Raw genomic sequence first — 14,105 nt, 5'->3', positions numbered from 1 at the left:
ACAGTATTACATACATAATATTCATATCCTATTAATATAATAGCAAATATATAACGGTAAGAATGCCATGATACACACGTTTTGAGTGTTCCTGAGGTCATGAGCTCGGTCACAAGGACGATGCACTTCTTCCCTCTAAGAACAGACTCCCAAGAGTCATAGAAACGCACAATGTTGGGATGCTGCAGACCCTTCAGCATTTCAGCCTCCTCTTTAAATCGCTGCTGCTCCGCCTTGGTCAGCTTTCGATCCTGACACATAAACAAACACAATACATATTTATTATATGTTAATAAAGCACAGATGGAAATTAGTTCCTTTAAATTTCTTGTAACACTTTACAATAAAAGTTCAAACAATTAACATTATTGAGATACATTACTTAACATTAACAAGAAAAGCTACTTCTAAAGCATTTATTAGTCCAAGTTAATATCAATGTCAGGGTTTATTTCTACAACATTATTGCAGATTAAAGTTTATTCATCAACATTTACAATTATAACAACAAAAGCAGATCTGACAAATACCAGTGAATAGGAAGGAGTAAACAAAACAACAACAACAGCAACAACAACAACAACACTTTAGTAAAACTAAAGACAAGTCAGAAATTATGATTGCACTTTTAGGCAAAAAAATGTCAGAGGAAATTAAACAGCTTTTGCCTCCAACATCTTCTCCTAGAAATAATTATTTCTACACCCAAAAGTGCTCTTGACGGTCCTATTAATCATCTTAATGACCAACTCATAAATATTCCTAACTATTCTGTGATTTCATATAAATGTGATTTCAATTGTCACAGCAAAGTACTCATAAATTACACTGTATCGCCTCGTTAATTATGAATGTCAGCATACCATGATGGCACAGCACACTTCCAGCCACTTGCTGCCGAGAGAAAATGAGTTCCCCTTTAAAAAATGTGCTGCGAGAGAGGAATGCTCAAAGCTTTGTATCCATTCAGTTTTACTGCAAGAATGTAACCCTCCCAAATACGCCACGTTGTGTCATTCATCAGCGAATCTGACATCTTTGGTGGTTACAATACAGCACTGTGGCAGGTGGGGGTGAAGGGAGAGATATTTGGAGGTGTGTATCGACACAGCAAAACGCTTGCTTCAGCATGTGCACATACACCCAGGGCAGACTCGGAAACTGTGCACTACAGAACATTGGCCACCGGGTGGCGCTGACCAAAAGGAGATGCGTGACAGGGAGGCAACACCCAGCATTAGCCTAAAAATCCCATTTCAGCCACAGCGGCCACCATGACCAGATTGCCCCAGTGTGGCGGATGTTTATTAAATCCCTCTGCTGGCACACATTGGGGAAACTGCCACACTGCCAACACCAAGCACACACTGGCCAAACATCACACACATACACACGCACCACTTATGATTATACTCACCCTGATTAACCCTGCCATACTAATAAAAGCATATTAAAGCATCAAGGGGTTCACTTAATTCAATGCATTACTTTTAAAAGGAAAAGTTCAGCTAAAAATTAAATATGATATTTAGATTAATGTTTTAACTCTCCTAAAACAACATCAGACCCTTTTGATATGAAAAAAACATAGTTCAGAATAGATATTGTTAAACAATCATTAATAACCTGACAGTATTATCATTTTCTAACAAACTGTCCCATTATGTCAAGTCGTTCTTTGTCTCCTTCCTCCACTGAATCTGAACAGATGTTTAAACACGCCCCCCAAAAAAGGCTTGTAATCTTTAATCTGTGAGATGAACGCCTCTTTGATTTCATAGACAAAAAAAGTCAGTCAAAAATAGTCAGCCTGTAATACTCAACATTAGGTTCTCATGGGTCATCTGACACGTGACTGAGCACAAACGACGTATAGAGATTCCTTGACCCTTAGGCATTGAGTGTTAGTGTGACCTACATGGAAAAAATAAATCAAAGATGCCTGGGTCAAAGGCTGCGATTATAGTAATGGAAACATCCATGAAAAAAACTGACATAAAAAATCATCATCAGCCTTCACAGCTCAGCAAACTTGCAGTATGAGATTTATAGACATAATCTTACTTGAGTTTCTGTAAAGAACTTTACTTTACAGGGGGCCGGCTGTCTATGCATCAACAAACAGGGCTAATTTCTAGAGGCTGTTTGGTGGCACACAATCTGATTTGCCATGTAATGAGGTTTCGCTCTTGTTAAACTTCCATCTGTAAATCATGTCGTTCTGTTTCTGCTCTGTCCTTCTCTATTAAGCCATCAACTAACTCAACATACCTTGAGGAAGTGGTCTGTGGAAACGGAGGCCCCTTGTTTTCTTTTCCTCATTTCTCACGACCGCAAAACTCAGTCTGACTAAAGTCTGTCATACATCTGTCATTCACAACTCTTTTCACATATTACTTTTTGGGGATTAAAAAAAAAGAAAACAACAACAATACTTTTATTTAGCAGAGATGCATTAAGTTACAGTAAAAACAAAAAAATCTTTTTCAAAAGTTTTAAATATTTAAATTATAATAAGAAATGTTTCTTAAGCAGCAAATCATAATATAATATAATATAATATAATATAATATAATATAATATAATATAATATAATATAACATAATATAACATAAAATAATAATACATTTTCCCAGTGATGGGTTGCAGCTGGAAGCTGCGTAAAACATATGCTGGATAAGTTGGCAGTTCATTACGCTGTGGCAACCCCAGATTAATAAAGGAACTAAGGTGAAAAGAAAATGAATGAATAATATAATACAATACAACACAATGTAATATAAAAAAATAGAATATAAAAATATATAATATAATATAATATAATATAATATAATATAATATAATATAATATAATATAATATAATATAATGCTGCGTTCACAGCAGACAGGGATGAAGCGTCAAGCTTGAGTGATTTACATGTTAAGTCGATGCAAAAACACAAATTGACATCCAGCGGCACAAATGATGCGATTTGCACAAATGAAGTGGCGAGAGTTTGAATCACTTGAGTTGGAAAATCTGAACTTCAGCGGACATTCACACTGCACTAACCAATAATGAGCTTGCTCTTGTAGGGGAATGATTATGACGCAGTGCCTGCTGTTTGTGTCCCAAGGGCTGTTTGCACATGAGCGATAGGGCTGTGCAAAAATATTGATATATCTAACTATCGCGATAATTTATTTCACGATAGTGTATCGATAGTCCAACAACCTCCTCCTTTGCTCCTGTAGATGTCGCTAACTCGCTATCAACAAAACGCTAAGTAGTATGGTATCAGCAGTAAGCAAGAGGGAGCATAGTGGAAAATATAATGGAGCCTCCAGCTTTTAGAGTGGACGTGTGGCTGCACTTTGGTTTAAACACTATACCAAAGTACTGAATTAAACAAAAAATGCAATTTGCAAGCTTTGCAAATCTATCTTAAAATATTCGGGAAACACTACGAACTTGCGCTATCACTTAACAAGACACCACGCAGATGAATTAGCGGCACTGCGACCTCAACTAAAACCTCTCAATTCAAGGCAAACTACACTGGATAACATGATCAACAAGCTTCTGTTTGCCTTAACTAACATTGCAGAGTTACTAAAAACTGCATAGGAAGAATGGGACATCAATTGGAAGGACCTGTCGTTGTAACAAACAACGCGTCAAACATGACCATGGCAGCACAGCTGGCCGGCTTGTTGCATGTAAAATTTTTCGTGCAAGCCATCAATTTACCTGTTTTTCACAGTAAAATGTTCACGATGCTGTCAGTCGCACTGTCAGTTTCTAAAAGCCTAGTTTACCGCATATTAGAGCACTGTGTTCCAGTTTTACGTTTACTTGATGCATTTAAATTTTTTTTAACTTGCTTAAGTTGCTTATAAATTGTTTATTTAATTTATATGTAACTTTAGTGTCGTATTCATTTTAGTTCAGTGCTAAATAACAATATGCATTTAATACAGTTCAGTGAGTTCTGTTCGATAACACTGTGCAGTTCTATCGAATTGAAATGGATAGAAAATAAATTGGAATTGGAACTTTAATTTGTCTGCTGACTTCATCAAGTTGTCAATATAACATGACACGCATACTAATACAAACTATTGCAATATATCAAAATATTTATTGTATTGTAATATATATTGTATCGTGACCCATGTACCGCGATATGTATCGTATCATGAGGCCCTTGCCAATACACAGCCCTAGTGAGCAATACACTAATTTAGATATGTCTTATGATAATACTATTTAGGCGCATTTATACATACAGTTTTAAAACTTATACAACTGTAAAACAAAACAAATGTATTTCCCACGTAAAAAACTATCCAAAACGCATGCAGGTCTATGTGATTTTGCGTATTTATTTGTTTTTAATATATAGCATGGATTATATAATAAACCGAGAGAGTAAATCTTTGTCATAGACCATATTTCTAAAAAATAAGCTTTTAAAGTTGTTGTTAGCAGGGTGGTGCTGACGTCACAGACCGGAATGCACTGTAGTCTGTTTATAGCCTAATGTTAGCTTTTCAGTTCTTGCGTTTGCATTTAAGATTCAAACGTGCTAAAATTTAGATTTTCGAGTGAGAATTATTCGGTTGGACAAAATGTGTAAGTGTAATAAACAATGCTTGAACACAGAGCTTAATTTTAATATAGCCTATAGGAAAATCCTTTAGGGATTTTATCAGTTTTATGCTAGCAGCCGATTAGCCTACAGGGTGACGTCATAGTTCCTCCACTCTATTTGTACTTGCAGGTGTTTTCCCTCTTTCACACTCATTTGCATACCATGTACTTCTGAAGACATGCACTGTAGTTACATACTACTTACACATCTAGTTTACATGCAAGTTCACAGGTATAAGTGACGGACCAAAAAAAAAAAAAAAATAAACCCACTATAGGAATTATATATAATAAAATAATATAATAATACAAAAATGTAATAATAAACTGATTCACTGCATTTATCCAATAGCACATCAGACTTACAATTAAACATGTCCAATTAATCTTGAAATTAAATAGAAATCTTAAACTTTTGAATGGCACCCATATTTATGATTTCATTTTGAAATGTTATGAGTTTTGAAAGGGCTCATTCAGAATATTTAAATCAACTTGATTGCTATCCCATTCAAAATTTGATTCCATAAAAGTTCCAAAAACTCATTTTTCATCATCATTTGTCAAGATTTAGTCTTTTCCTGCTTATGTGTGATGGTTCCATATACAGTATGTCTTCCATCAGTCAGTAAATACAGAATAAGCAGAAGTCAGTGCTGTGCTGAATGCTCCTGTGTAAGCTTGTTTGTACAGTGCAAGCATACTTTTTATGGCATAACTGGCACTACAGATACGACTTCCGTACCATTTTTGCAGCGTTGCACACCGCATGCCACTTATCTGTAGTGTTTTGCTCTGTGCAAGCATTTTCAATAACCAGCATGATTAATAATTAATTTAAATTCTGATGAATTTGAGGATCGATCCCGAATCATTTGGGAAAGCATCATGATGCATCAGTGAATTGATTTTCCCTCCCACCTCTTTCATGTACACAGAAGTCAAGGTTGACATATCAGATTGGTGAGAACAAATGTTATTAATAAAGTTTTATAGTGTCTCAATATATAGAAATATTCCATTTTCTTTGACATTAACCTACAAAAATAAAATCACTGAAAGTCTCACCGCATTCCTTGAACTCTGACCATAGATTTCCAGCCTAAATCAACATTTCTCTGTGTTGACAGATGCTTCCTGTTTTTTAGGGCATTGAAAATTGGTGCTGAGCTCTGTGTTCTGCAGTTTAAAGCTAACATGCGTATATGTTTGTCTGAGCATCTGCATGCAGCCCTGCTGGTGAACTCTGAATGCTGAGTTAGTGTCTAAGACTGTCTCGAAACGGCGCCTCTGTCTGTCTGAGTTTTTCTCCCTCTTTATGAAATTGTCTTCTCCTGGCATTTAAAATGTTGTATTCAGCATTAGCCAAGTGAATTAAGAAAGTCATTAATCATGTGGTCAAAAATCAACTGGACAATTATTTTGTGCATATGAAACGCGCTGCACACACACACACACACAAAAGCATGCGGTGATTTCGGTCTTTCACGCTTTTAAGAGCAACAAATGTGTACAACTGGAAAGGGGTGGTATGTGATGCAATAATTGTTTATCTGGATTAATGGTTTTTCATGATTATTAGAAGCCAAAATCGAAATCGGACTTTCGATTAATTGCACAGCCCTATTAAAAATGCTCAATATAAGGGTGGTAATTCCCTAAAAAATTGAAATGTTATTATTTTACTCACCCTCATGTCTTTCCAAACCCCTGAGACTTTTGTTTGTCTTCGCAATACAAATTAAGACATTTTGGATGAAATCTGAGAGCTCCCTCATCCTCCATTGACAGTTAAATTCCAGAAAAATAAAAAATAAAAGTCCTCTAAACAGACCATATGCCTTAAGTGCTTCAATTCGAATATTATCACACTACTAGAATACTTTTGTGCGCACACAAAACAAAAATGCTGACTTTACTCAATAGTTTCTTCTCAATGTTAGTAAATTGAGCACATGGAAGATAGCACACATTGCTTGGGGTGTTTTCACACCTAGACTTTTGTTTCTGAACCGGTCTCATTTGCCCTGTTAGCGCTGTTCGTTTGCAATTGCAATCGTGCTCAGATCCGTGCCAAAACAATCGGTCCGAGATCGAGCAACAATTTTAATCCCTGTTTCAAAACAAATGAATCTATTCACAGGTGTGAAAGCACCCTTAAACAATTTTTTTTAAGTGGATGCCCCTTGAGCGAAGTACAAGGACAATAAAATGCTTCACAAATCGTTACAAATTTACTTTTGCGACTGAAGCAATTCGGTTATATAAGAATTGTAGTTAACCGATGGATTATTATTAATAATTATTTTCTATAAATTTTTTATAAATTATTATTGTTACTGATTTTTTTTCCAGTTTTTTGTTTGTGTGCTTGATGTTAAGTGTTGGTATTTATTCTGCTATGTGTCCTTCTTGTTATATGTGAAGCACCCCCATGTCAGAAAGAATTGCCCCAAGGGGATTAATAAAGTTTTAAATAAAACTAAAACTATCTCCAGCAGTTGATCTTCTTGCACAGACATGCTGGATCTACCTGATTTGTTGACTACTTGATTGCAAATCTATTCTTTGGCAGTTAGCAGGTCCTTCAACCCCCTTGCAAAAAAACTTTCCAAAGACACCCGTTTCTTACTCATTTTGCTGCTTATAAATAATTTATGATTTCTTGTGCGGCCTGGTACCAATAAATCCATGGACTGGCATCGGTCTGCAGCCCTGTGGTTGAGGACGACTGATGTATACCACCCATGGATACCCATGTAAACCCTCTGTTTGAAACAACAGCGCATGCTCTATATTGACACTAAAAAGATTTGTTATTTATGTTGCACAAAAATATTCTTGTAGATTGAAAATATTTCTATTGTTCTACTGAAGACGCATCAAGTTTTTTTATTTGGTAGTTTTGACAATGTCACAGCTGTATTGATCTTATTCTACAATGCTGAAATGCTGAAATATCAGTTTGCAACAGTTGCATAGCGAGCTGTTTTTAATGTCTAAAAATCACTGGAAGTGAATGAGACCAGACGTCTTGAGCCAAAAAGATTCAAAACTAATCTTCTATTTCATTTTTAACAGTAATAACAAAAAAGACACTGAGAAAAATCTATTGTTTTTTTTTTTATATTATGAATGTGTAAAACGTATAAACTGTTTGAAATCCCCATCAACATTTGCTAACAGCTGTTCAATATCTATGGCACAGTATAGTCACACAAACCGGTCAAACAACCTGTTACCGCACATTATGCAAGTTGAGTTTCCATGTTAAAGATGTGTCTGCTCAGTTTGGCAGTGTGTTTGTTCAGTTGTCAGGTGAGACGGCAGTAACTCAGGCTACCGTAAACAGTGTAAAGCCCAAGCCAGACTGACCCTTTCTACAAAAAGTAACACTTCAACACCCGTCACCTGTTTAGTCCCACAAAACAATACACATAAACGCTAGCCTTTGCTTGTGCTGTTGAAACATAAGCAGCATGCATTAGTACATCACAAGGCACACGCAAAGCTTTTAAATAGAATTTTGCTCAGCCATCCATGTTCACCAACCTAACTGAATTATCCGATCCCCATGGATGTGTAAAGCAATCATGACTATCAACTTTTTATTACTGTGCTAGTCGATATGCCTTTTGGGTTTAACTGCAATGAAGAGGAAAGGGAGGGTGGGTGATCAGCTCATATTACGAACACATTCACTGTAATCCAGCAGCATGGCAAAAGCAACATAATACCCACTTGTTCAGTGCGCTGCGATGTAGACATATGCCTGTCATTAGGTTTATGTGTGTGTGTGTGTGTGTGTGCAGTGCAGTATACAAATAAGACACATGAAACAAATTGAGATGCTCTAAAAATAGATTCATATTCATAACAACAAGCCACTGGTTACATGATAAAAACTCTTCTGACATTCAACAGCTACAGTAGAACAGACAACAAAACATATATTATTCATAAAAATGGCTTATTTCAGAAAAGTCTGAAAAAGTCAAAAGACTGTAAATATTGATGGTAAATAACTATTACATGACAAATAATGGTCATTGTATCAAAAGCAGACTTACTATACATTGGAGAGCAAAACTAGAGAATAACATTTGCATTTCCAAAATTTTAAGCTAGTAAAATTGACAAACCCTGGCATTGCCATTTATCTGGCATTTGCACATATTTATCTGACTTTGCAAAGATGGCTAAAACCCTCAGACCGCAGGTTGTCCAGATGTTCACAAGATAAATAGGGTTGGGCCAATGGACGATGCCACCATCCATCGCCGATGGCCAATAGATAACACGATGCCGAGACGGCATCGCCGATCCTCCGCCCCGCCCCCGTCGCAAACCCGCTCACGAAAAATACACACTTGGCCCCCTTTACACAAATATGTCTTAGTGTTAAAATGGCATTTTAGAACGAGAATTATCCACATGCACACCGTGTTTTACCCAGCACTTCTGAACAGTTCTCCGTTCGCTGTAAATGCACATCACATGACCACACATGCGCACTCATGCACACACACGCACACACGCATGCACACGCACACGCACGCGCACACACACGGTCTGAGCTCCAGGCAGAGAGCAGTGCACGTCAATACTTTATCGAGTATGTACCGCTGGATTGCATCTCACTATAGTTGTTAAACTTGATATTCAGACATCCCAAGTCTCCCGGAAGTTCCGGGAGTCTCTATGCATTTGCAGGACTCATAATGCCTGCAAAACAAGTGATAATGTCCTGGAAATCGCGCATCTCCCTCCCGGTCCTCAAATAAGTCACGTACCCTTCTCACCCCCGGAACACTTCTCGCTCTTCAGACATGTCGCGCGCATTCTATCAAACACCCCGTCCGCTTTTCACATGATGACGATGCCATCGTCTATTGCGATGTTTCACATTAGACATCGTACAATGCCAAATTAGTCGATATCGCCCAACCCTACAGATCACTTTAAAATGATTTGAACTAATTTAACTATTAGTTATCACTTTTAAGGCCTAACAGACATCTGCAATGGCTGGTAAGTATGCAAATCTCAAAAAAGTAGTTGTTAATAATTATACAGTTCTAATATATTATAGTCATTAAAAAGAGATCAATGAAAAATGTTTGTGTCAGTAGTTACACTTTCATCCACCTACTTTTATGCACATTTTGGATATGCCAAGATGATAACGCTAAGATGCTCATAAATGTTGAAAATGTGCATTAAAAAAATGCATAACTCAGTAGGATAAACTTTTTATTCTATAAGAAAAGATGCACATAAAAGACGATAGAAACACTTACCGACCAAATTCCAGCATGCGCATTAAAATAAGTCATGTGATAATAAAAATGTGTGTAAATGGACAAACCAGCAGGCTAAGCACATTTTAAAACATATGAAATGTTGTTTTGGTAATTCTTAAACACCTTGACCGTTTTAGTATTAGTGTTATTATTTTATTAATTACCTCCTTAACTGTCAAGAGCATCTGTGCTCTGCGTCTCATGGCTTCAAACGCCACCACGCAATCATTTATTTAATAAGGAAAAGATTCAAGCAGTTTCTCGTACCACAGCAAATCTCGTTTTTACTGTTGATATTTGGCGCCAGGTAATCAGGAAGGGGTGATTTTGTTGAGTCTTTGGGTGGAAACATTGCTTCATTCGCACGTCTTTTATGCAATATTTGCACATAAATAGTTAACTCGCATTTTCAGATGGAAGCATGGCTAGTGTCTCATTGAATGTGAAGTTCTAAAATAATTGCAGAACAGAACTTATTTATGTATTGGGTCAATATAGATATTGAATAAGGTCAATATTTAGTTAATTCTTTTATCTGAATTGTCTTATTGTTCTTTACATTAAGACTGCACAATATTGAAAAAAATCTGACATTGTGATGCTTTGTTTTTTTGCAACATATATTGTGATATGAATACAATTTCACCAGATGACTCAAATGGCACTATTTTGTAAAAATTCATTGCCTCTCATTGCAAATTCATATAAACAATTCAATAAAATATTTTTTTATTATTAAAGTTTCAAATTCCTTGTGCCTAAATGCTTTAAACTCTCTCTTGATATGTTCATACAGTCACAGGCCTTAAAACTACAATCACAATTTAACATTGCAGTTCCTGCGAGGTGACAATTGCAAATGCATACATTGCATTATCAATACTAAAACGATATACTGCCCAGCCCTACCTCACATACAAATAAAAACATCTAAAGTAAATGTAAATCTAAATATTTTTAAATAGAACGCATTATTGTAAGGAATGTAGAACTTTAACTTTAACTTCAAAACAAAATGCAGAGATCAAGAATCGTTTTAAAACCCAACTGCACTTCCCAGAAGCAGAAACAGATTGTGAGGAGCCTAAAGATTCCCACCCCTACTGAACACACACTGTACGTGTGAACGTGATCCTACTGAACACCGAGGACACTGACCTTTTGCACAGACGGGGCAATCCTCAGCGGATTGTTGAGTGTGTTTAACAGAGGGCTCAGAGCTCTGCCATCAGGAAAAAGACGCTCACACAGAGCCACTGCCATTTCTTATTTACTCTCAGATACGCTGTCTCACTATACGTCTGACACCAAATTTGACCACGACTGATGGGGTGAAACATTCTGCACTCACGGTACATTAAGTTGAATTAAATGAGTTTAGTCGGGGATAGAGAGAGACAGTGCAAATGAGCACTGCTTGAAAAGCTCTCATTTCAGCATCTTTATTTATTGCCTTTTCTGCAGAGCTCAATTGAAAAGTCTCTCTCTATCCCAGAATAAACAATACTATAAATGAAAAAGTTAATCACATAAAGAGTTGTCAGTAGATTTTGCACTTCCTAAGACCCAAGCAGAATATAACACCCACATCTAGACTGTAGTTCAAAATATAAAGATATTTAAACACTATCATAATCAGAACATCAATACTCATATATTTTAAATACAGCGCTTCACTTAGTGTATACGTTGGGGTCTTCAGACAATACTGTAGGGCTGGGCGATATTGCAAAAAAACAAAAAATTAAAAAAAAAACTCATGATTTGTTTTATATCATTCGATATCAATTTTTAACATTACATTTAGGAATATTAGGATTTTATAAACCACTTTATTTTAATTGACCAACATTACAAAGGCAAATAGTTTTAATAGTCAAATTTTTTTTTTTTAATTTAAACAATTAAAACATTAATCTCATCTCCTTATAATAAAATAAACATAAGTGTTAAAGAGACTCTTTAAGTTAATAAATAAAATGTTACAAAGTGTGTGCAACAGTAAAGGTAGATCAACATCTGTAAGGTGTAAATAATAATGATAGTAAACCTCAAACTCAAACGCCAAAACCTCAAAAAATAAAACAAATTATGATAATCAAATCTGAGCTTTAGTAAAGGATCCAACCATCATTATTCAAATACATACTTCAACATTATTTGGGGAGATGAAGAAACCACAAAAACCACAAGAAAAGAAACCAAAAAGCCACTCTGGCAACATCCTTCCATGCTTTTCTTATGAATTACTGCTGCTAGCCACCACTCTCATTTTTGTATTTGTTAAAGTTATTCTGACCTGAAGTGACAAGCGCAAGTGCGTGGTTTCCTTCACCATTTATGTGATTTGCGCTCACGCTCACCTGACGTCTTTCTGTAACTAGGCGACCATCAAGCGATTCTCAGAGGATGACAAACGGACAAACCATTGCAGCAGCTCCAAAGCACGTTTATGTAGAAAAGTAAAAAAAAGTGTTGCTGTGGTTGGATGCGCTGTATTTGTCTGAGGTAATTAGTCTGTCTTTACTACTGAAATGTGTATACTCCATACAAAGTGTGAAGCAAATTGGGTATTTCTACTTGCATGAATCGCGGTGCGCTCGTGACATTTGGAAAAGTTGAGATGTTTTTAACTAGGCGCCCCTGGAAAATGAGTGCAACTTGCGTGTTCGCCGTTTGCACAATATGCGTGCGTCACTTCCACACACGTGTCGAGCAAATTGTGCGCCTCCACTGTAAATGAAAGACTTACACTTTATTATTACCTTATTGAGGCCAGATTACTGGCTCAGCAGCCAAATTTAAATAAAACTATAGCGCTTCATACCAAACTTTTTGTTTTATCGATATTGACAATGGTGGTCAGTCAATAAATAATCGAGCGTATTATTTGCTCCACCCTAAGATACCGACTGACTATTAATAAAAAGATTAACATTCTAATAAGAGCAACTTTATTTGTAATGATTGTGGAATATCTAAATCAATCATTTTTGCTCTGGTTGAAGAGTGTCTTTTTGTGGCAGGCAGGAGCAGAGCTGGTGCAGACTGGTCTGGTTTGGGCTGCTTACATTCAGCCAGTTGTGTTTCTGCGTGAGTTGTGCTGTCTGTGCAGGCTTTTTGTTCAGGCCTGACAGGCACCCACTGTAATTAACTCCCTGGATCACCCTGTATACTCAATCACACGGTCAGAGAGAGAACACCCCTCCAACACTGTACGCCACACACACACACACACACACACACACACACACACACACACACACACACACACACACACACACACACACACACACACACACACACACACACACACACAAAGGCACACACACACACACACACACACACACACACACACACACACACACACACACACAACACTGCAGTTCACGTGCCAATACAGAGCTGCAAGGAAAAGAGAACATAATAATAAATATTTTATTTCTATAGACACTAACACAATTGAACAAATTAAAAAGACAAAATTTCAAAAAGAATGTGTTCAGGAAATATTTACTGAGAGCTTCATGAGGGAGAGAAGAGAGGAATGGGACAGAAATGTGAACATCTATTTCCCACTCTTTCAAGTGGTTTATTAGTGGAGATAATCTGTATCACAACAGCCCAATCTCTTCCAGAGAGAGTGTGTTACTATCCTAGTGCGCACACACAGAAATCCTTTTGTTGGAACCAGTTAAAAACCCATATAAAGTAATGTCTTAATAAACATAATAAAACCCCTCTTAATTCAAATGTAACCAACACGGAAGAGAAAATATCAGTCAACGGAAAGTTGGCTATAAAAAGGAGATGATAATCTTCATAGTATGTAAACAATAAAAAAAGATATTATCTACTAAATTATTAAATGAATTTAGAAGTGACAAATGTAGATTTCATTTAGCGCCTTTTAAAAGTTGGAACAAAATGGAAATTCACTTTGATTCCTCTATATACAGGAATCAAAAATTGAAATTCAGTAACTTTTTTTTTTTAAGTTAAAGTTAACTTTTCACTTATCTTTTCTTAAGACTCTTTCCAGACATTTTAAGCCCTCATAACCACTTTTCATTATAACACTGGTGAGATTATAACAAAGTATATTACCTAAATATCAGTGTAAGAAATTATTCTAAAATAAAAACAGTATTAATATACTGAATACCAA

General features: G+C 36.3%; 1 protein-coding gene across 5 annotated transcripts in view; it reads right to left on the bottom strand.

Annotated features, from left to right (window-relative positions):
* wnk3 (WNK lysine deficient protein kinase 3) overlaps positions 1-14,105 on the bottom strand; it is a 77,153-nt gene that overhangs the window by 29,168 nt on the left and 33,880 nt on the right. For all 5 annotated transcript variants that reach the window (XR_015523599.1, XM_087307143.1, XM_087307144.1 and 2 more), the window contains exon 3: positions 79-251. Coding sequence is in view for 4 of the 5 variants with exons in the window: in XM_087307143.1 (XP_087163269.1) it covers positions 79-251 (173 nt within the window). In the remaining variant the exon portion in view is untranslated. The remainder of the gene's footprint in view (positions 1-78; positions 252-14,105) is intronic.

This window comes from Danio rerio, chromosome 23 (assembly GCF_052040795.2).
Source record: "Danio rerio strain M-AB ecotype USA chromosome 23, GRCz13ab, whole genome shotgun sequence".
In the NCBI taxonomy this organism is placed as follows: domain Eukaryota; kingdom Metazoa; phylum Chordata; class Actinopteri; order Cypriniformes; family Danionidae; genus Danio; species Danio rerio.
Note: the sequence above shows the minus strand (reverse complement) of the source record. Positions and strands in the feature narration are given on the sequence as shown.